Source organism: Oryctolagus cuniculus, chromosome 17, assembly GCF_051225735.1.
Source record: "Oryctolagus cuniculus isolate XC-2025 breed Fujian yellow rabbit chromosome 17, ASM5122573v1, whole genome shotgun sequence".
Classification (NCBI taxonomy): Eukaryota; Metazoa; Chordata; class Mammalia; order Lagomorpha; family Leporidae; genus Oryctolagus; species Oryctolagus cuniculus.
Genome location: NC_142883.1, coordinates 53,938,554 through 53,961,445, shown reverse-complemented (window position 1 = coordinate 53,961,445; position 22,892 = coordinate 53,938,554). Strand labels below are relative to the sequence as shown.

Here is a 22,892-nt window from a genome sequence, read left to right as displayed (position 1 = left end):
TCCTGGTGCATGTTGTCTTTCTCCTCCTTTATAGTCCTCTTCCGCCAATCCCAACTCTGCTTCCCACACGCCGAGTACGCTGCTCTCCTCCAATCAGGAGCAGGATCAGCTCCTGCAGGTCATCACTCAAGTTGGCGAGAGGCAGCTGAGTAGAAGTTGTTTACTCCCTTCTCAGCGCCATATTGTGGGAGAGCAGATGCATAGAATAAGTCTTAATTCCAGTAACTTAGTCTAGTCCGAGTTGCTCCCCACAGGTGTGTATGACTCAGGTGCTCTGGGAGACAGGTGACTGGCAGCCAGGCACGCAGAGCCCTCGCTCCTTACCTGTACTGGGCTTGAAAGTGGCTCTGCACAAAGCTCTGGCCTGGCGGGAGCCGAGCTGATGGTGACAGGATGTTCTCGGGGGCTTTGCTGGCTTCGGGCGGAAGCTGCAAGGAGACAGGGAAGGAAGCAGGTGAGTTCCCATCCACTTTGCCTTTCAGGCCTTCAGCTACTCCCTCCAGGGCCCACAGCATCGGGCCTCTGTGGAGTACCGGCCTTCAAGGCTCCTTTGCCATCACTCAATGCTCTTTCAACTCCTCCCTCGGAACCGAGAGGTCCTGGTCTTTGTTTCTGTCCAGCTGCACCTTGGTGACCACATGCATCTTGGATGTTTCCCCTGAGTGGGCGTCCATGACCTATACATCCCTCAGCCTTGCACCTGCCATCTCACCCCTGTCTGTGTTCCCCACTGGGTCGCCTGTCACAAATGCACAGTCTCTTCCAGCCAAACCAGACTTTACTACCTAGAGCCAGATGCACAAGCTGCCTGCTCTGCCCATAGCAGTGTTATTGTGTCCTTTGCATTCTCTTATGTATTAGTTTATTGTGGCCACTGTCACAAATTACCACACCCTGGAGGCCTCAGATAACAGCAAGGTGCTCTCTCACAGCCAAAGCTTCAAAAGTCCTATCACTGGGCTGCAATCAAGACATCAGGGCAGGCCTGGCTCCCTGCTGTGGCTCTAGGGGACGGTCTGTTCTTTACTCCTTCCAGTTTCTGGTGGCAGCCAGAAGTCCTTGGCTCGTGGCCGCACCACCAAGCCTTCAAGGTCGGCATCTTCAGATCTCTGCTCTGGCTTCACCTCACCTCCTTCTCTGTGTGTCACAAATGTCCCTCTGCTCTCTCTAATAAAAATACTTGGTATTGCACTTCGGGTCTGCCTGGAGCACCCAGGTTCATCTCAAGACTCCAACATGCATGGTCATTACCATGTAAGATAACATGTTCAGGATGTAGAGACTAGGACGTGGTACCTTTCTTCTGTTAAAATTTGTTTATCGGGCCTGGCTCTGTGTGTAGTGGGTAAAGTCACTGCCTGCAGTGCTGCCATCCCATATGGGCACCGGTTCAAATCTCGGCTGCCCCACTTCCAATCCAGCTCTCTGCTATGGCCTGGGAAAGCAATGGAAGATGTCCCAAGTCCTTGGGTCCTGGACCCAGATGAGAGACCTGGAAGAAGCTCCTGGCTCCTGGCTTCAGATTGGCCCAGCTCCATTGTGACCATCTGGGGAGTGACCCAGCTAGTGGAAGACCTCTCTCTGTCTCTCCCTCACTCTCTGTAACTCTGCTTCTCAAATAAACAAACAAATCTTATTATTATTATTTATTTATTTATTTATTTGACAGGCAGAGTGGACAGTGAGCGAGAGACAGAGAGAAGGGTCCTACTTTGCCGCTGGTTCACCCTCCAAAGGCCGCCAAGGTCGGCACACTGCGGCTGGCGCACCGCGCCTATCCAAAGGCAGGAGCCAGGTTCTTCTCCTGGTCTCCCATGCAGGTACAGGGCCCAAGCACTTGGGCCATCCTCCACTGCACTCCCTGGCCACAGCAGAGAGCTGGCCTGGAAGAGGGGCAACCGGGACAGAATCCGGCACCCTGACCGGGACTAGAACCCGGTGTGCCGGCGCCCCAGGCGGAGGATTAGCCTATTGAGTCATGGCACCGGCAACAAATCTTTTTTAAAAAAAATTTTTATGCATGAAACAAGGTTCCGTGACATGAAACTTTCCACTTGTGGCATCATGTCAAGCACACAAATATTCCAAATGCTGGCACACTTCAGATTTCAGATGCGCAGTCTGTAGCACCTATCTCATAGCAATCATTGAGGATTTAAATAGTTAATATAGGGGCTGGCATTATGGCACAGAATGTTAAGCCACCGCTTGCAACATCAGCATCCCATGTTGGAATGCTGGTTCAAGTCCTGGTTACTCCAGTTCCAATCCAGATTCCTGCTTATGTGCCTGGGGAGGAAACAGATGATGGCCCAAGTGCTTGGGCCCCCCACTCATGTGGGAGACCAGGATGGAGTTCCTGGCTCCTGTCTTCAGCCTGGCCTAGCCCTGATTGCTGTAACCATTTGGGGAGTGAAATAGCAGCTGGATGATGCATACTTATATTCTCTTTCTTCCTCTCTCTGATGTTCTGCCTTATAAATAAATAATCAATCATAACATGTTAACATGTATAAGTGGTGGCTGTTGCTACCAATTGAGAGTAACCAGTGGGCTGAACCTAAGTGACAGCCACTTATATGGAGGGACGCCTGAAGCTGATGGGATAAATCTGGAGGTTAGGGAACAGATTAGGAGGCTCAAGGATCCAGGTGGCAACAGGGCAAATTAGAGCAAGAGCCTTGAAAATAAAAACAGGGGATGGACTCAATACATCTCATGGGGACCAGCACCATGGTGTAATGGATAAAGCCACTGCTTGCAGTGCCAGCAACCCATATGGGCACCAGTTTGAGTCCTAGCTGCTCCACTTCCGATCCAGCTCCCTGCTAATGCACTTGGGAAACCAGTGGGAGATGACACAAATGCTTGGGCCCTGCACCCACATGGGAAATCTGGAAGAAGCTCCTGGTTCCTGGCTCCGGATGGGCCCAGCCAGCCACTGCAGAAATTTGGGGAGTGAACTAGGGGATGAAGACCTTTCTCCTTGTCTCTATCTTTCTCTGTGACATTGCCTTTCAAATAAGCAAGTAAATCTTAAAAAAAAAAAAAAAAAGACATCCCAGTAAATCTTAAAAAAAAAAAAAAGACATCCCATGTACACAGCTCCAACCTCAGGAGCTGACTAGGGGAGCAGAGGGAGACGGAGAAAAGAAACCAAGGCTCCCATGTGACTCCTGCAGAACGCCCATTCCACAGACGTGGCCAAGACACAGAGAAGCAGGTGTGGGAAGGGCATGCTGAGTTTAGGGGGCGACTCAACACCCACGCCGTGACACTTCAGGGCGTTCGCAGGGGGCTACGGTTTGTCCTCGCAAAGCTCAGGTGGAACCTGGCTTCCCAGTGTAAAGTGCTGGGAGGAGACCAGGCTCCTTCACGGAGAGATTCAAGTCTTTCTTGAGAGACGGGGTCAGTTCTCAGACCCGGAGGTCCCCGTGGAGCAGGCTGTGCTGTGGCAGCCGGGCAGCGTCCCTCGGTCTTTCCTGTAACACTGCTCCTTCCCTTTTCCTTCTCTCTAGCAGGCTGTGGCATGGCGTGAGCCCCTCAACGGGGCCCTGGTCTTGGGTCTGCAGAACTGCGAGCCGACAGGAAACCTCTTTCCCTGACAAATTACCCAGCCTCGAGCGTCTTGTTATAAGGACAGAAAACAACAAAACGGAGCCAATAGTGTGAACACACGGTGGACGCTGCTGTGTTTTGGCTTCTTAAGACCCACTCCTCTTTCCTGGAACACGGAACTCAGCCCCTGGGTTGTGGGGGGTCTGTAATCAGGGGTCCTGGCAGCTTCTTCCAAGCAGTAGGTGTATGACCCAAGCTGTGCTGATGCACTGATTTGGTGCTTCTGCCCTAAAGGTAGGTCATGAGCATAGTGACCGAAAGGCAGAAAACACCGATTCTGGCCAGCACCGCAGCTCACTAGGCTAATCCTCTGCCTTGCGGCGCCGGCACACCGGGTTCTAGTCCCGGTCGGGGCGCTGGATTCTGTCCTGGTTGCCCCTCTTCCAGGCCAGCTCTCTGCTGTGGCCAGGGAGTGCAGTGGAGGATGGCCCAAGTGCTTGGGCCCTGCACCTACATGGGAGACCAGGATAAGCACCTGGCTCCTGCCTTCGGATCAGCGCGGTACACCAGCCACAGTGCGCCGGCCGCGGCGGCCATTGGAGGGTGAACCAACGGCAAAGGAAGACCTTTCTCTCTGTCTCTCTCTCTCACTGTCCACTCTGCCTGTCCAAAAAAAAAAAAAAAAAAAAAGAAAGAAAGAAAACAAACACCGATTCTAGCAGGAGGACCCAAGAAAGACAGTGAGAGGTCCCTGCCACGGAGACACCTTCCTGCCCTGAAACTGATTCCTGATGTTCCTGGCCTGGCTCCTCATCCTTGCCCTAAATCCCTGTGTTCCTCCCTCACCTTCTCATGAGTTCCCTTCTTGTCTGAGTTGGCTCCAGCTGGATGCTGTTGCTTGCAACCAAAGAACCCACCATGACAATAGATTCTGTGCTGGGGCTGACGCTGTGGTGTAGCAGATAAAGCTGCTATCTACAGTGCCGGCATCCCATGTGGTCACCAGCTTAAGTCCCGGCTGTTCCACTTCTGATCCAGCTCTCTGGGAAAGCAGTGGAGGATGGCCCAAGTCCTTGGGCCCCTGCACCCACTACATGAGAGACCCGGAGGAAGCTCCTGGCTCCTGGCTTTGGATCGGTGCAGCTCCGGCTGTTGCAGCCAACTGGGGAGTAAACCAGTGGTTGGAAGACCTCTCTTTCTCTCTCTCTCTCTCTCTCTCTCTCTCTGCCCCTCCTTCTCTCTCTGTGTGTAACTCTGACTTTCAAATAAAATAATCTTTAAAAAAAAGGAAAAAGAAAAAAATCTTAAAAACAAAAAACAAAAAGAGTCACATTATCTGGAAAACAGACTGCTAAGAAGATCACCTCTGTGTTCATACTTAGGGGTAGTAAAAATAAGCCCTTTCTGTAGGATACAACGTTTGAGAATGGCTAAAGTGACAGAGAGCAAAGTGGCCCTCGTGCAATCTGTCCCAGTTTCAAGTACATCAGCTACGTGGCTTTCCTGTGTCTTGAAATCAGAAATAACCTCAAAAAGAAGTCATGCAGAGTCGGGCAGGGGTGGCAGCTCTCCCGCACGCAGGGGCGGCAGCTCTCCCGCACGCAGGGGTGGCAGCTCTCCCGCACGGGGAGAACCAAGTTCTACACCAGGTAACACAGCCACTCTGCTCTTCCCCGCCGAGCACTTGCAGCCAGGCTGCCACGGGCAGTCCAACGCCCAAGAACAAACCTCAGGAGAGGCTTGGGCCCCAGAGAGACGAACATGTCTCTTCCAGTTTAGTCAGGTTGAAGTTAGGGCTGGGTATGCCCCTCTCTCTGGCCACCAGCCAGTTCCTGGTCTAGCCTGGGCGAGGCCACACTGCTAACACACCTGGCCCACAGAGGGACAGAAAACAGCAGGTGCGGCCAAGGACGGTGAGTGAGAGGCAGAGGGGTCTGCAACCAGGCGGAGTGGCTGGCAGGCTCTGTCCACCACACAGGAGTCTAGGGCTTGGTCTAGGTGTTGAGGAGGGGGCCACTGGAGGGAATGAAACAGGAGAGTGACAGCATCTTCCTCCATTCCCGGGAAGCTCTGGCTACAGTGCAGAGAATACCGTCAAGGGATTCCAATCCCGGACATTGGAAGCCCAAGTGTGGCTGCTTTCACTTGGTTCCTGAAGTTGTTAAAAAGATTTATTGGTAAGCCCTCTTGGCTTAAATCAACTCAATGTTCTCTTAAAGAAAGGCTTGGGGGGGTCAGCGCTGTGGCGTAATGGGTAAAGCCACCACCTGCAGTGCCAACATCTCATATGGGTGCCGGTTCGAGACCCGGCTGCTCCTCTTCCAGTCCAGCTCTCTGCTATGGCCTGAGAAAGCAGTGGGAGATGGCCCGAGTCCTTGGGCCCCTGCGCCCATGTGGGAGACCTGGAAGAAGCTCCTGGCTTTGGATCAGCTCAGCTCTAGCCATTGCGGTCATTTGGGGAGTAAACCAACGGAATGGAAGACCTCTCTCTCTCTCTCTCTCTCTCTCTGCCTCTGCCTCCCCTTCTCTCTCTGTGTAACTCTGACTTTCAAATAAATAATAAAATAATTCTTTAAAAAAATGCACAGCACAGTTCTTCCCAACAAAGGATTTTGCAGCCACAAATGCCAGAATCAATGTGGTTAAAGAGCCCTAGAAGAGAGCTGCATTTTCTAGCTTCAGCTCCTGCCTCTCTCAGTGAACTGAGTAACGTGGGGCAAGTTACTTAGTCTCTCTATGCTCCCTCCCATCCTGAGGGCCGCTGGCTTTTCCTGCTGCCACGGGATTAAAGAAGAAAATCAAAGGGCACCTGGAAGGGCTGCCTATCCACCTACCTTCCAGGTAGGAAAAGCCGCCTGGGATGGCCAGGCAGAGGGGTGGGAGAGAACAGGATAGGAGGCCTCTCCTGTATAGACTGCAGGGAGGGTTCCACCTGCCTCTCTCCCCCTGGGAGGAACTGAGGAGTCACGAGACACTTGTAAGGAATCCAGCAGCCTGGCTTTGCAGGACAGATCCAAGTTCAACTCAGTGTCCACCAAGTAGAAGCTGAGCGGCCCTGGCCAACTTATTGAGCCTAAACTACTCCAACCTTGGAGTCATTCTAAAGACGTTAAAGCATGATAACCACGTATTCAACTACACAAGAGGGTCACCGTGTGTCAGGAAGTGAAGCCGTGAAAAACACTGGATTCAGATGCCAAGGTCACAGCCAACACTCAACAAACAACATCCCAGATTCTTAAATACATCATACTGACTCCAAATGTGTTCCCAATAAACACATGGAATATGCAGTATAGTAGCAATATCTATCTATCTATCTATCTACTTATCTATCATCTATCACCCATCTATCTATGCATCCATCCATCCACTTATTCATCCACACATCTATCCATTCATCCATCCATCCACCCATCCATCTATTTATCCATCCATTTATCCACTCATCCATCCACCCCTCCATCCATCTACCTACCTACCTACACCTATCCACTCAGCATTCCTTTCTCTGGGGGAAGCAACCCAGAAACTGGAGTCCTATAAAATCCCTCATTGGCCCACATTCACCCCACATGGTTGTGACTCAGGTGTGCCCAAACAGAACAGTCCATTCTTCCAGCCACAGACCCAGGAATGAACAGGTGAACCAGGCTGGGACAACCAGACTCTTCCCTGAGTTTCTTCTGGAATCCCAAGCTCTGCAGGTTTTATGAGCTCTGCAGAAGGCCTCCTGCTACTATGTGGGCACAGCCAGTCTCAGAACAAAGCCAGGAACAAGAGAGTCAAAGACCCAGATGCACCACCCAAGCGCTTGGATCCAGTCCTATCCGAGGCTTGTTCAACCCTTGGACTTGCGAGTCATAAAAGTCAATAAATCCTGTTTCCTTAAGTTGGAGTGAGTTAAATTTCAGACATTGTTGTAGCCTGCTGTATGCCGCTGTAAGAGAATACTGCAGACTGGGCAATTTACAAAGGAAAGAATTGTATTTTTCCACCAATCTGGAGGCTGGGAACTCCAAGGGCAAGACCCTGGCCCCGGGCGAGGACATCACCCTGCATTATTATATGGCGGGAGGGGAAAGGAGGGCGCAGGTGCACAAGACAAGGCTGGGGGGAGGGGGGGCTGGACTCCTCCCAGGACAATTAACCCACACCTGCAAGAACCTCATTCCCCCATTCACGAGGGTGGCGCCCCCATGACCTGTTCACCTCTGCAACATCTCAGCACCTCTGAAAGCCATTGCATCGGCAATCAAGTTTCGGCATAAGCTTTGCACGGGACAAATAGTATTCAAACCATAACACGCTTGCAGCTAAGAGGGTCTGAACAAGACAAACAGAAAATCACTGTAGGTAAAGGAGTAATCTCACAACCCAGAGGAAGTTGCATAAACTCAGAGTATGCAGACCTCCCAGGTTTTGCCCCTGGATCATGGGTTTTATTTCATTGTATGTTTTGGGAGTCATTGAGGATGGGGGTGGGGGCGGGGCTTTTTAAAACAAGAAAACAAACTTTCTAGCCAGGACCCCATGGCCTTGAACCCAGACTCAATGCCTTCTTAGCTGTGCTGCTTTTGGAAGGTCACTCAGTTTTTGTGAGCCATGCAACATGTTTATGTTCTTAGAGTTTCAAGTTGCAGGTTTTTTTTTTTTTAATTTATTTTATTTGGAAGGTAGAGTTACAGAGAAACAGACAGAGAGAATCGATTTTCCATCTGCTGGTTTACCCCTCAAATGGCGGCAATGGCCAGGGTTGGGCCAGACCGAAGCCAGGAGCCTGGAACTCTTGCGGTCTCCCACATGAGTGACAGGGGCCCCAGTACTTGGGTTATTGTTCACTGCTCTCCCAGGAGTGTAAGCAGGAAGACAGCTCAGAAGTGGAGCAGCCTGGGGCCGGTGTTGTGGCATGGAGAGTTAAGATACCACCTGTAACGGTGGATCCCATATGAGAGCCAGGGAGAGGCCCACTGCTCCACTTCCAGTCCAGCTCCCTGCTAATGCTCTTGGGAAAGCAGTGGAAGATGATCCAAGAACACAGGCCCCTGCACCCATGTAGGAGATCCAGATGACGCTCCTGGCTCCTGGCTTTGGCCTGGCCCAATGCTGGCCATTGAAGACATTTGGGGAGTAAACCAGTGGATGGAAGACATGGCTCCCTTCCCCCCAATAACCCTACCTTTCAAATAAATAATCTTAAAAAAAAAAAAAAAAAAAAGTTAAGCAGCCAGATCAGAAATGAAGCACCTGGGACTTGAACCTGCTCTCATATGGGATGCCAGCACTGCAGGTGGTGGTTTAACCTACTGCATCATGACTCCAGCCTTGCAAACTGTACTTTTAAAAGAGAAAGAGGGGGTCCGGTGCTGTGGCATAGTAGGTAAAGCCACTGCCTGCGGTGCCAGCATCCCATATAGGTGCTGGTTCAAGACCCGGCTGCTCCACTTCCAATCTAGCTCTCTGCTAATGTGCCTGGAAAGCAATGGAAGATGGACTTAGTATTTGAACCACTGCCACACACGAGAGACCCATATGGAGTTCTTGGCTTTGGCCTGGCAGTCACTTGGGGAGTGAACCAGTGGATGGAAGAGCTCTCCCTCTCTCTCCCTGTCACTCTGCCTTTTAGACAAATAAATAAATAGAATGAAATTGAAAGATAAGAGTTTAAAACAGGGAAAAAAAAAAAGACTGCATTTCCTGGGCCATTCATTCTTTATTGTTCTAGAATGTTTGGCTCTGGGCAAATAATAAAGGGACAGGAAGGTGACACTTCAAAGGCCTAAACATTTGCTTTTTTAAAAGAGTTTAAAGGAGGCAGAGTTACAGACACACAGAGAGAGAGACAGCAAGAGAGATCTTCCATCCACTGGTTCACTTCCCAGATGGTTGCAACAGCTGGAGCTTGACCAATCCAAAGCCAGGAGCCAGGAGCCTCCTCCGGGTCTCCTGCACTGGTAGGGGCCTGATCACTTGGGCCATCTTCCACTGCTTTCCCAGGTGCACTAGCAGAGAGCTGGATCGGAAGAGGAACATCCAGGACACAAACCAGCGCCCCTATTGGATGTCGGTGCTGCAGGCGGAGGCTTAGCCCACTACGCCACAGCGCCAGTCGGGCCTAAACATTTGCTACAAGGTTTTTAGTGCACTCCTGAGAGTAAGGGGAACAAAGTGTCCAACTAAAAGTAAAACAAACAGAAAAGCTGAGAAAGCAGGTCTCACAGCCACATCTAAATCAGCCATGAGCTATACGGAAAGTATAGTTATAGTTATCAACTTGTTATCAAAGCTCATGAAACAGTTTTTTCCTTATGATATATTTACTCCTGTATACTGTTCTCATCACTGCTGACACACAACAACTTCCTGCAATCTTTCTCTAAGTGGGAGACAAAGCGGTGGCATTAGAACACAACCCATCATTGATGTCTATTTAGCGAGTTCCAGAAAGAACCCAGCTGATGGATCAATTCACGGTGCCAATTACAATTGGTAGTGCTTTCCTCCTCCCACACAACCGGGGTTTCACCAAACCCTGAGAATGCTGGGAGCAGGTGTTGAGCCCAGAGGTTAGGATGACTGTGGTCCCACAACAGAGTGCCTGGCTTCACGACTCAGCTCCAGCTCCTGACTCCAGCTTCCTATCAATGCAAGACCCTGGCGGGGGGCGGGGGGCGGGGAGGGGGGGCAGCTGTGGTAGCTCAAGTCCTGGGTTGGGTCCCTACTGCAGGTGGGAGACCTGGACGGAGTTCCCAGCTTCATCCCCAGCCTGGCTGCAGCCTAGCCCAGGTCACTCCAGGTCTGGAAAGTGAACCAGTGGATGGAAGCACACTCTCACATGCACTCTCTGAGATAAATTTTTTTAAACTTTTTTTTTTATTTATTTGAAAGATAGAGCTACAGAGAGAGGAAGAGAGACAGTGAGACAAGCGAGAGAGAGAGAGACAGAGATCTTCTATCTGCTACATCACTCCCCAAATGGCCATAATGGTTGGGGCTTGGTCAGGCTGAAGTCAGGAGCTTCTTCCAGGTCTCCTACGTGGGTGTCAGGGATCTAAGGACTTCGGCCATCTTCCATTGCTTTCCCAGGTACATTAGCAGGGAGCTGGATCAGAAGCAGAGCAGTCAGGTCTCGAACCCGTGCCCATATGGGATGCCAGCGTCACAGGCCAAGGCTTAACCTGCTACGCCACAAAGCCAGCCCCTCAAATAAATTTTGTAAAATTAATAATAAAGACGTGGGAATGGGAACAAACACACGTAAAGCTCCTGCAACCTGAGCTTTTCATGCGTGAGAAAAAAAATTAGGAATTGCTGCTCTGTGAGATACATGTCTGAGAAAGCAAGGGTAGAGTCGAAATGGCATCATCTGAGAATAACAGGAAACAGCTCCCGGCCTCAGATGACCACACTAATGGAGAGAACACGGGCCAAGAGCAGGCTTCTCAAACTCTGCGCCTCGATGAAGCCCTAGTGCCTGCATCGCGGGGTCGGGGAGGTTTGACACACACCGCGCTGGAAGAAATGCCTTCCAGAAAACAAACAGGGCCGAGACGAGGGGCACCAGGAATCCACGGGGTCGGGCAGAAAGGAAACCGATCGCGGACTGACCGACCTTCTGGGACGCGGGCCCTCTGGACGAGCCCCCCAGGTCCTCGTGCACACGGTCCAGCAGCCAGAGCAGGAACTCCAGGGCGTCGTGCTGGGAATTCCCTTGGAACTGAGAGCCGTACTTGGAAACAGCGTTCTGAAAGGAAGACAGAGGTTGGCTTGGCGCATGCTGTCTGCCACCTCCGAGGCTGCCCGGCGGTCTCTAGGACCCCAGATGACAACACGCAGGCAGCACGGGGTGCACACGGACTGCGCACTGAAGCCTGTCGCAAAATGCAGCCAGAACGAGGGTTCTCCGTGTAGGAGAAGGCACCACATTTCTGGAGGGGCAGAGACCACATGCCCTGGCTGTTGGACATCTTGATCCTGCTGGCCATCTGGTCTTCCCGAAGCGCCTGACCTCTGACTGCTGGGGTGCCATGCTCCACTGGTCTTCCCTCCATCGGCCTATTCCCACCTGTCTCTCTCTGTTCAGCCCACGGCCAAACAGACTTCTCACCCTCCCCCCTCTCCCACACTGATCTCATTCATTCCCATGGCTTCAACTCACTCTTCTTCAGCAACCACCAAACTGACGCTGAAACTGACTTCCTTAAACATGTTAAGTGTGGCTCCCTGACTGCCTCTCTCTAAAGCACACAAACTCCTCCCTCTGTGGTTAGATCCAGAAATGATTGGGCCAGCCCTGAAATAAATAGGTATCGAGTGCCTCCCTCCTGCTACACACTACTCTAGGGATCGGGATACAATGACCAGAACAGACAAGACCCCTGCCTTCGAAGCTCTAACATTTGCTACACCCCCTTCCTCCCTTTAAAAAGATGTACTTAGCTATTTGAAAGGCAGAGTTATAGAGAGACAGGAAGAGACAGAGACAGGGAGAGAGGGAGAGAGGGAGAGAGGGAGAGAGGGAGAGAGGGAGAGAGGGAGAGAGGGAGAAGGAGAGAGAGAGGGGGAGAGAGAGAGAGAGAGAGAGAGAGAGGGAGAGAGGGAGGGAGGGAGAGAGGAAGAGAGGGAGAGAGAGAAGGAGAGAGAATCTCATTTGCTGATTCGCTCCCCATCCCCAGATGGTTGTAATGGCCAGGGCTGAGCCAGGAACTCCATCCGGGTCTCCCACATGGGTAGCAGGGGTCCAAGCACTTGGACCATCTTCTGCTGCCTTCAGTTGGCACTCATATGGGCTCCTGGAGTCACAGGCAACAGCTTACCCTGTGCCACCTTGACTCGTGTCACAATGGCAGCCACTGCCACCCCACCCCCACCCCTTTCCATTGTCCTTCTGTTACACCCTGCAATAGTTTTGTCATTGCCTGTATAAATGGATATTCCAGCTTTCTGAAAGTTCGTGGCAGGGGCCCATGTTAGGCAATGAGTTGGCTGCTTGCAACACCCAGCATCCCATTTCAGGATGGCTAGAAGCCAGGTTGCTCTGTTTCCAATCCAGCTCCCTGCTAATGAGCCTGGGAAAGCAGCAGAAGACGGCCCAAGTGCTTGGAGCCCCTGCCACCCACACAGAAAACCTGGAAGAAGCTCCTGGTTTTGGCCTGGCCCCACCCTGGCTGTTGTAGCTATCTGGGGAGTAAACTAATGGATGGAAGAGTTCTCTCTGTAACTTTGCCTTTCAAATGAATAAATAAATCTTAAAAAAAAAAATAGGTTTGTTTCAAAGGGTAGTACATGTGCATATTCAAAAATATATAAAAGAATTATTATGAAAGCTTTTCTTCTGCCTGGCCTCCACGCCCTCAGGCTCTCTTAGCAATTGCTTGGGTATCTTTCCAGGGCTCTCCTGCACGTGTCTGAGCATCCGAACACAGGCAGGCCGCCCTCTCTGGGTATGCTCATGGCATATGATGGTTGTCTGTTCCACTCTCAGACGCAGAGCTAAGTTCCAGCTGCATCCAAGGCAGGTGTATCCTGTGCCCGCCAAAGGGACCAGTCTGAGCAAGGCTGTAACTAGCACAATCCTCACTGCTGCCAGTCAAATCAGACGGCCTGGGATTGCTTTTCTTCCTTTCTTTTCATCTTTCCTTGCGATTTAAAGGAAACTTTTAGGATGCAACGAAGCATACTTCACAGCTAATTAATGAGAAGCCTGGTTCTAAATCTTGATTCCAACCACATTCATTTGGCTTCTTCCCCCCAGATCTCCCTGCACTTCCACCTCCAAGCAAGAGCTGCCAGATTTAGCAAATAAAAATAGAAGACACCCAGTTAAATTTGAATGTCAAATAAACCAGGAATCAATGTCCCGTGCAATATTGGGGATGTATTTGTACTAAATCATTGTTTATCTGCAATTCAAGCCAACCAGGTGTGGTGCATCTCATTGGGCATCCCTACCCACAGCCACCCCTGATACCCTCCTCCCAGGACCTGCATTCTCTCTGCATGGTCTCAGAAGCCCTGACGCCCGCTCTTCCAACTGATGTAGGTGTCACCTTTCAGGTGCTCAGATCCATCAGCTGTCACGGCGGCTGTCACGCAGTCTGGGCTCTGGCACCCAAGACGGCTCCGTGCTTCCCATGCAGTAGCATCCCAGGGAGCGAGACTCCCAGTACTGCAGACCCAGACCTAGCACCCACCTGAGGAGGAGCCCAGCCCACTGCGCTCATGGTGGACCAGCCCATTTCCTACAGCCCTGCTGGACAAGGCAAATCCTTCCTTCCCCCCCTCCTCACCATCCAACAGTCACAACGCCTTCTGGGTTCTGGCCCCAATCCATGCCCTTCCCCGGTCTCCTGTGCACGTCAAAGCTCCAAGGAAACAGGCCACTCTGGTATCCCACATTTGTTTCCTACCTCTACAGTCCATGCCTTTGCTTTTGTTCTTGTCTTCTACATGAAATCCATTTCCCTCCAGCTGACCATGACGATCCCAGGTGGCCACTTGGCCCAGTGGTTAAGACCCTGCATCCCACCAGCACTGTGGCATAGTGGGTAAGGCCTCCGCCTGCAGTGCCAGCATCCTATATTGGTGCTGGTTCAAGTCCTGGCTGTTCCACTTCCCATCCAGCTCTCTGCTATATGGCCTGGGAAAGCAGTGTCCTTGGACCGCTGCACCCACATGGGAGACCTGCAAGAAGCTCCTGGCTCCTGGATCCTGGCTTCGGATCAGCACAGCTCCAGCCATTGCGGCCATCTGGGGAGTGAACCAGAAGATGGGAGAACTCTCTCTCTCTTTCTCTCTCTGTCTCTGTCTCTCTGTAGCTCTGTGTTTCAAATAAATAAAACCTTAAAAAAAAAAAAAAAAAAAAAAAAAAAAAAAAGACCCTGCATCCCCATCGGAGTGTCGGAGTGCCTGGTTCAAGTCACAGCTACTCTGCTTTTGATTGAGCTTCCTGCTAATGTGCACCCTGGGAGGCAGCAGATAATGGCTTAAATGTTTGGGCCCCTGCCCCTCATATGGGAGACTTGGATGGAATTACAGGCTTCTTTAGCCTGGCTCAGTCCTGGCTGTTATAGTGTTCAGGAAGTGAACCAGTGCATGGAAAACATCTCGCTTTCTTACTCTCCTTATCACTCTGCCTTTCAAGTGAATGGAAATAAATATTCTTTTACAAGAGTACAAATATGTATATTTGAGTTTTTTATATTTATAGATAGATAGATGAAAAAATCAGGGGGCCGGCATTGTGGTGTAGTGGGTAAAGCTACCGCCTGCAGTACCAGCACCCCACATGGGCGCCAGTTCGAGTCCCAGCCGCTCCACTTCCAATCCAGCTCTCTGCTATGGCCTGGGAAAGCAGTGGAAGATGACCCAAGTCCTTGGGCCTCTCTAACTGTATTGGAGACCCAGAAGAAGCTCCTGGCTTCGGATCGGCGCAGCTCCGGCCATTGCAGCCAATTGGTGAGTAAACCAGTAGATGGAAGACCTCTCTCTCTCTGTCTCTCTCTCTGCCTCTCCTCTCCCTGTATAACTCTGACTTTCAAATAAATAAATATATTTTCAAAAAAAGAAAAAAAATGACAAAACTTTAAGAAATGAGTATCATAGAATGATGGGAACGTGGGCAGTTTTTTTCATTTATATATATATATATCCCAAGGTTTTTCTTTTACACTGAACATTGATATTTATTGGTCTATGTCCAGTTATAAGGTATCTGGCAGAAATGTTCTGAATACTTTAAAAAAAAATAACTAAACCCATTGATTCCTATGGAAGACATTTCCACAGGAAGTCTATTCAAGTGTGCTAGAACTGCATGAAAACTAAATCTAACTTAGGAAGGATGAAAAGTAACATTTGGTATTTCTATCCTGTAATGTGGCATGGATGTGTGGTGTGTGTGTGGGTATGGGTGGGTGTGTTTTCTCTCTCAAACACTGATACTTTCTAATATATTTCTTGTTAAAATTATTCCTAGCTATTTTTATATTTCTGGTTGTTTTTATGAATGAAATCTAATTTTATATGTTAAGATTTATTTATTTGAAAGACACAGTGACAGAGGGCGAGGGAGAGAGAACAAGGAAGACAGAGAGAGAGAGAGAGAGATCTTCCATCTGCTGGCTTACTCCCTAAATGCTGCAACAGCCTGGGCTGGACTAGGCAGAAGCCAGGAGCCCAAGCGCTTGGGCCTTCATCCACCGGCCATCATCCAGGTACATTAGCAGAAGCCGGATCAGAAGCAAAGTAGCCGGGACACGAACTGGCACAACTATATGGGATATGCTGGCTATTTCAAGCTGCGAATTAACCCACTGAGCCACAATGCCCACACCTAATTTTATAGGTTCTATCCATTATTGCTTTTGGCAATTTTCTGTCTTGTACCTGACCTCATTTGTGACAGCAAGAATTCTAGAACATGGATTTCTAGAACCATTTATGAACTCTTTCTGTTCAATGTTTAACTCCATCTCCATTTCACATCTTACAATTTTGCTCAGAACTTCTAAAACGTACGTGAGAACGGCGAAGAGAAGGCACCCTGGTTTTCAAAAGGCGAATGATGGCCCAAGTCGTTGGGCCCCTGACACTCACGTGGGCATGCCAGCGAGAGATCCTGGCTCTGGGCTTTTGCCTGGCTCAGACCTAGCCATTGCAGCCATCTGGGGAGTGAACCAACAGATGGAAGATCTCTCTCCTCTTTCTCTCCCTGGTTCTGTCTCTCCCTCTCTCTGGTTTTCTTTCAAATAAATAAATAAATAAATCCCTTTAAAAAAAAAAAAGTCTACTTTAAAAAATGGGAGAGTGGGGCTAATGTTGTGGCATCGCAGGTTAGGCTACCATGGAAGCCAGCATCCCATACTGGAACACCAGTTTGAGTCCCAGCTGCTCCACTTCCAATCCAGGTCCTTGCTAATGCACCTGGGAAAGCAGAAGATGAACCAAGTCTTTGGGCCCTTGCCATCTGTGTGAGAGACCCGGATGGAATTCCTGGCTCCTGGTTTCAGCTCAGCCCCGGGGCTGTTGTGGCCATTTGGGGAATGAACTAGTGGATGAAGACCTCTTTGTTTTTTCTCTCTCTCTCACTCTGCCTTTCAAATAAATAAATCTTAAAAAAAAAAAAAAAAAAAAAAAAAAAAAAAAAAGGAGGGGGGGATCCTATAATAGAAACCAATCTACGGCTTCCAGTACTGGGGTAAGGGAAGAAGGTATCAGTTTAGAGGTCATGTTTGCAGTAAATACCATAAGAGTTAAGGAATTTATAGATGCAAACAAAGAGAACAGCAAGAGCAAAGCAGGATGGGTACACAAATGATACACAGATGGTTCCTAGACAGAATTACAACTGGCCTGAAACATGGAGATGCCGTTCACCTGGCTCCTAATCAAAGAAACAAAAATAAAATCAAGTATTTCTCCGTGTTCAGTGTTAAGTGGTGCAGAGCTGCTACCCAGCGTGGTGACTGCTGTCAACGCTAATGCATGACACTTGACAGCTTAACCATTCTCACCACGAAAAAATGTGAGATGACAGACATGCTAATTAGCTTGACTTAATCATTTCACAGCACATACATAGATCAAAATACATTATATGCTGTAAATATATACAATTTCAATTTCTCAATTACAATGACTCAAGCTGGGGAAAATATGCATAACTGACACATGTGAAACTTGGCACATTTCTTTGGAAAGAAATGTATCAATATGGGCACTAAAAAAAAAATCAGATTCAAGAAAGTTGATTTACAAAGTAAAAAGTGGTAGACGTTAGGTCTAGTGGTTAAAACATCACTTGGGAGGACTGCAATGTGGCGTAGTAGGTTAAGCACATCCCATATGGGCACCAGTTCGAGTCTTGGCTGCTCCTCTTCCGATCTAGCTCTCTGCTATAGTCTGGGCAAGCAGTGGAAGATGGCCCAAGTCCTTGGGTCCCTACACCCATGTGGGAGACCCAGAAGAAGCTCCTGGCTTCGGATTGGCCCAGCTCTGGCCATTGTGGCCATTTGGGGAATGAACCAGAGGATGGAAGATCTTTCTCTCTGTCTTTCCCTCTCTCTGTAGCTCTGTCTCTCAAATAAATAATAAAATCTTAAAAAAAAAAAAAAATCCCTTGGGACTCCCACATCCTATCTCAGAGTGCCTCATTTCAAGTCCTGGCTCTGCTGTGGTTTCTACCTTTCTGCTAGCAGCCCCTTGAGAAGCAGCAGATAATGTTGCCTGAGGGGCCGGCACTGTGTCGTAGCAGGTAAAGCCGCCACCTGCAGCGCCAGCATCCCATATGGGTGCCGGTTCCAGTCCCGGCTGCTTCACTTCCAATCCAGCTCTCTGCTATACCTGGGAAAGCAGCGGAAGATGGCCCAAGTCCTTGGGTCCTTGCAGCCCTGAGGGAGACCTGGAAGAAGCTCCTGGCTCCTGGCTTCAGATTGGTGCAGCTCTGGCCAATGCAGCCAGCTGGGGAGTGAACCAGTGGATGGAAGACCTTTCTCTCTCTCTCCCTCTCCCTCTCCTTCTCTCTCTAAGTCTTAAAAAAAAAAAAAAAAAAAAAAAAAAAAAAAAAAGATAATGTTGCCCGAGTGCTTGGGCCCCTGCCAGCTCTGAGGGAGACCCTCCTGGTTTCAGTGTGGCCCAGCTCAGCCCACTACGGCCATCTAGGGGACTGAACCAACAGATGGAAGCTCGCTCGCTCGCGCTCTCTCTCTCCAACTCAGACTTTGAAATAAATAAAATAAATCTCTAGAAGAAAGCAACGTACTTAACTACAATTTCTAATTCACATTATGACTGAATGAACATTTTCTCTTCTATCACACGAAGATCCACCTTTACTCAAGAGGTAGAGAAACAGACAGACAGACAGATGGACAGAGATCTCTGATCCACTCGTTCACTCCCCAAATGCCCACAACAGCCAGGGTTGGGCCAGGGCTGAAGCCAAGAGCTGGACAACCCCATCTGGGTCTCCCACATGGGTGGCAGGGACCCAACCACTAGGGCCATCTTCTGTTGCCTCCAAGGATGGACATTAGCAGGAAGCTGGAAATTGGGAGCGAAGTGGAGCCAGGACTTGACCTTGGGTTCTCTGATAGGGCAAGCAGGCATCCCAAGCAGTCTCTTAGCAGCTAAGCTGATGGTGCCCTCCCCTCCCCCATAATGTTTAAAAGCCCAGGTTGCAGAGTCCTGGACCCCTCCCCCAAGGGCTGGCAACCCACAGAGCCCCAGTTCCAGGATCCTTCATTAACATATTAACAGCCAGATCACCCCCCCCCCCCCCCAGCACCAAGGCTCAAAGGGAGCTCCCAGCCCCTCAGGGTTTGACAGCAGGAGAGAGATTAAATCCTGTTGAGTCAGGGAGGCAGATTACTAATTTGGGAGGGTTTTTTTTTTTTTTTTTTCAAACCACTTGGGCCTTTCCCATTGCTGCACTAACTGGATGGGAATGCATCAGGCGAAATAAAGTAAGGTTCTCTCCCTCTCCCCTCCTCCAGGTCTCTGCAGGTGGAGAGGTGTAAGGGTAGAATAACAAACACTTCCTGGGGCCATCGTTGTGGCTTAGCAGGTAAAGCATCTCACACAGGCCTCAGATGCTCCACTTCCTATCCAGCTCCCTGCTTTGACCTTAGAAAGCAGCGGAGGATGGTCCAGTGCTTGGGCCCCTGCACCCCAGTGGGAGACCAGAGGCAGCTTCTGGCTCCTGGCCTAGCTCCAGCTGCTACGGACATCTGGGGAGTGAACCAGCAGATGGGGGATCTCTTTCTCTCTCTCTGTACCTCTGACTTTCAAATAAATAAAATAAATCTTAAAAAAAAAAAAAAAAAAAACACTTCCCATGGGCCAGGCACTGTTCTAAATGCTCTACATATATCTCATGTAGTGGGACAACCCTAAAATTAGGTAGGTGCCATATAAGCCCATTTTACAGCTGGGTAAAGTTGAGGCACAGTGGGAGCTAGCAACCTGCTGAAGGTCACAAAGCTCCAGAGACCTTGCTCTTAACCATTATACCACACTGCCTTTTGTATTTAGAGACATTCCCGACTCCTGTAGAACAGTGTTTCCCTCCTGGGGCAGGAGAGGGGAAGGTGCGTTTGGCATCCTTGTAGGTCACATGGCAAAGACTGCTTTCCCAGGCTGAAACTCAAGAGCGGTGATGCTTGTGGAATGAACACTGACAGGTTCCCCCTCCCCCAACAACAACAATCCCCTGTCTGCGGGGCGCTGCAGCTCTGGGCCCGAAGCCCCGGCTGGCTGTGTGGTTTCAGCAGGGAGCGAGCCCGGTGCATCCAAGATCGGGAACTCTGATTCCACGGGGACCCCCAAAGCAACATCCGGCCTTAACCCCGGGTGACGCGACACACACCACTCACCAAGTTTCACAACCCTGCAGCATCCCCAGCAAGGAGACCCTGGAGGCCAGGAATGAAATAGCAACGCCAACCCGGAGCTGGTTTTAATGTGCATTCCACAAAAAGGTGCACCTCCCAAACCGCAAACGCACCGCCTTTGCCCTCGGCAATCAGCACGGGCCCTGGTCCATCATGTCTTTTCTGTTCCTTCCAAGGCCCTACTTCGTGTAGTCGAGCTCATTTGCCTCCTAAGCACCAAGAGCCTAGTGTCCGTCCCACGCCCCACGCCCCACGCCCGGGCTGTTCTGGTGCTAGAATCCTGGGCCGCAAGTCCTGTACACTCCCAACAAATGCTGGTCGAATGCAAAAAAAAAAAAAAAAAGAGGCTGAACACATTTACACCTGCCCCCCCCCCCATCCCCGACCCTCCCTCTAAATCCCTGGGAGAAATTAATCCCTAAAGAAGACACAAGCAAGCGATGGCGCTAAACGATAAAGACCCCACCCAGTCCCCAGGAAGCCCAGTCCCGACGGGGCGCGCGCCGCCTACCTTGAACTCGGCGGAAAGTTGGGGCGTGTACTCGCGCGTCCAGAGCGCGCGCACGAGCGCCGCCAGCTGCTCGGTGACCTCGGCGCGGCCCGGCGCCGCCCGGTAGCGCCCCAGCGCCAGGAACTCGGCCAGCAGGTCGGTGTTGCTGAGGCACTGCACCACGGCGTTCATGAAACAGGTGTTGCCGTGGTTCTTCAAGCCCTGCGCGCCCGGCGGCCGCGCCCCGTCGTCGCCGGGGAGCTGGGGCTGGGGTCCGGGGGGCCGCTCCTCCTCCCCGGGGCTCCCCTGGGCTCTCGGAGCGCAGGCAAAGCCCCCGTCACCGTCGCCATCGCAGAGTCCCGGCTGGGGCTGGGGCTGGGGCTGGGGCCGAGGCGGCGAGTCCCCGGGATGGGAGCGGCTGCCCAGCGCCAGCAGGAAGCGGCTGAACAGGCGGCGCAGGGAGCGGCGGCGGCGGCGGGGCCGGGGCGCGGGTGGCTCTTCTCCCGCAGCGACCCCCGGGCCCGGGTCCATGGCTCCCGCCGACACGGCTACCGGAGCAGAGCCCCCCGGGCCCGAGGCGGACGAGCCCGCTCGCAGGCCCTTAGATCCTCTGAGAAGGCGCCCGGCGTCGGCTACCTGCGGGCCAGGTGTGCGCGAACCGGGCGGAGGCGGAGCCTGAGGCGGGGCCGCCCCGCCCCGCGCGGGAATCCGGCCGCAGGGCGGGCCCCGGGGCAGCGCCGCGCCGCCCCTACCCGGCGTGGTCCCGCCTCCCGCGGCTCGGAGCGGGCCCGCCGGCCCTGGCAGCGCTCGCGGTCGCCCGGCGCGCCCTTCCTCCCCTCTTCCCAACCGGCAGGCCTATTTTTAACCTCTGCTCCTGTTCCCCGCCCAGCCTCGGAGCTGCGGAGAGGCAGGAGCGCACGTTTGGAAGGCGCCTGGAAAACCGCGTAGCCGGGGCTCTGGCTCGCTCGCTCTCTCTTTTCTCTCTCTCTCTTTTTTTTCTTTTCTGTGCAGGTGGACGCGAGGGAAAGGTACAGGGAAGATACAGGCATCCGCGGGCGTAGAGGGAGGCACGCGCCGGGAGCCGCAGGGCCCTCCGCGGACTCAGGTGTGCGCGCGGGCAGGTGGCACCACCGCCTTCCCGCCCGCGCGCCCCTGGGGACGGGCAGCGCCTCGGCCCGCACGCGTCATCTCTGCACCTGCTGCAGCTGAGCAGCGAGCCGCATGTTGCCCCGCGCCGACATAGCCTGGGATGGCCGTGGTTTGTTCTGTAACTGCCGACGGGGTCAGGGTCGCTTTCCAAGAACTTTGAGATGTGCGCGTCCCCGTATGCACACGGAAGAGTGGGCTCGGAGAGGTTAACGCTCGAAGCGGAACTGGAGCCGCCGGGGCTGTGTGCATCGCCGGGTTCCGGCGCTTTCCGACCTCGGATTCGCTCCCCGGGAAGTTTTCCGAGTGGCAGGCGCGCCCCCTGGGTCCCTGGGTCGCTCCCGGACGCCAAACCCTGGCGGAGTGGCTGCCTGGCCTGGAGCAGCTCGGCCCCGCCCTTGATTCCCAGCTCGCTCTATCCGGTAACTGTCTGGTTTATAATTAATCAGGCGAGGTCTTGCAAAATGAGTTTCTCCTCGGTTTCCAGCTCCAAAAGAGATCCGTAGCGCGCGGGATGCAGGATTACATTAGCGCCCTGAAATGCTACTTGTTATTTAAAAAACAAAACAAAACAAAACAGTGATCGTCGTTTGTACCTTCAATCCCAAATAGGGTGGCTAAAGTTACCTTTGCGCAAGCATGAAAAGATAAAGTACACACTGCGGTTGTAACCGGCCCTGTGACCTGGACACCTGGGGCGTTTTTTGGAGCATGGCATCATGCATCACTTACTACCACCCCGCCTCCCGCAGAGGGTGTGGAATTGGCCAGTTATGGCCATCGCTGCGGCAGGCACAGGATAGATTGCCCTGCCAAGTCCACTTAGCAAAAGTCTCTGAACTTCCATCGCCCCAAGGTCCCCAAGCCTGCCCTTGGCTTAACACTACTACATTTTAACACTTAGCTCTCACAATCACCGTTGGGCAGGAGTTTATTCTCATTGGACAAAAGAGAAAAAAGTGGGGCTCGGAGAGTTGTTTTTATGTGAAAGGCAGAGAGAGACAGGCAGTGGGCTTGCATCTGCTGGATCACTCCCCGAATGCCCACTCCAGGCCAAAGCCAGGAGCCCAGAAGTCTCCCGTGTGGGTGGCAGGGACCCAGGCACTTGAGCCATCACCAGCTGCCTCCCGGGACGCACATTTGCGGGAAGCTGGATTGGCAGAGGAGCGGAGACTCCATCCTGGGCACTCCAACGAGGGATGTAGGTCCCAGTAGCAGCTTAGCCACTGCACCACAATGCCTGCTCCTCACAGACTTTATTTAAGAGCCTGCCCAGCTTAGGTTAGAACCCAAGCTTTGCCCCACGC

At 51.7% G+C, this 22,892-nt stretch overlaps 1 protein-coding gene across 4 annotated transcripts in view; it reads right to left on the bottom strand.

The window, feature by feature from the left end:
• USP43 (ubiquitin specific peptidase 43) overlaps positions 1 to 21,126 on the bottom strand; it is a 76,655-nt gene extending 55,529 nt beyond the window's left edge. For 2 of the 4 annotated variants that reach the window (XM_051825181.3, XM_070061382.2), the window contains exons 1-3: positions 20,461 to 21,125; positions 11,171 to 11,302; positions 325 to 428 (exon numbers count right to left, since the gene is read on the bottom strand). In XM_051825181.3, coding sequence (XP_051681141.3) covers positions 325 to 428; positions 11,171 to 11,302; positions 20,461 to 20,970 — 746 coding nt within the window. In that variant the 5' untranslated portion in view covers positions 20,971 to 21,125. Of the gene's footprint in view, positions 1 to 324; positions 429 to 11,170; positions 11,303 to 20,460 lie in introns of all 4 variants that reach the window. The other 2 variants (XM_089318377.1, XM_051825180.3) reach the window with 2 other exon arrangements.
• Between the last annotated feature and the right edge of the window lie 1,766 nt (positions 21,127 to 22,892).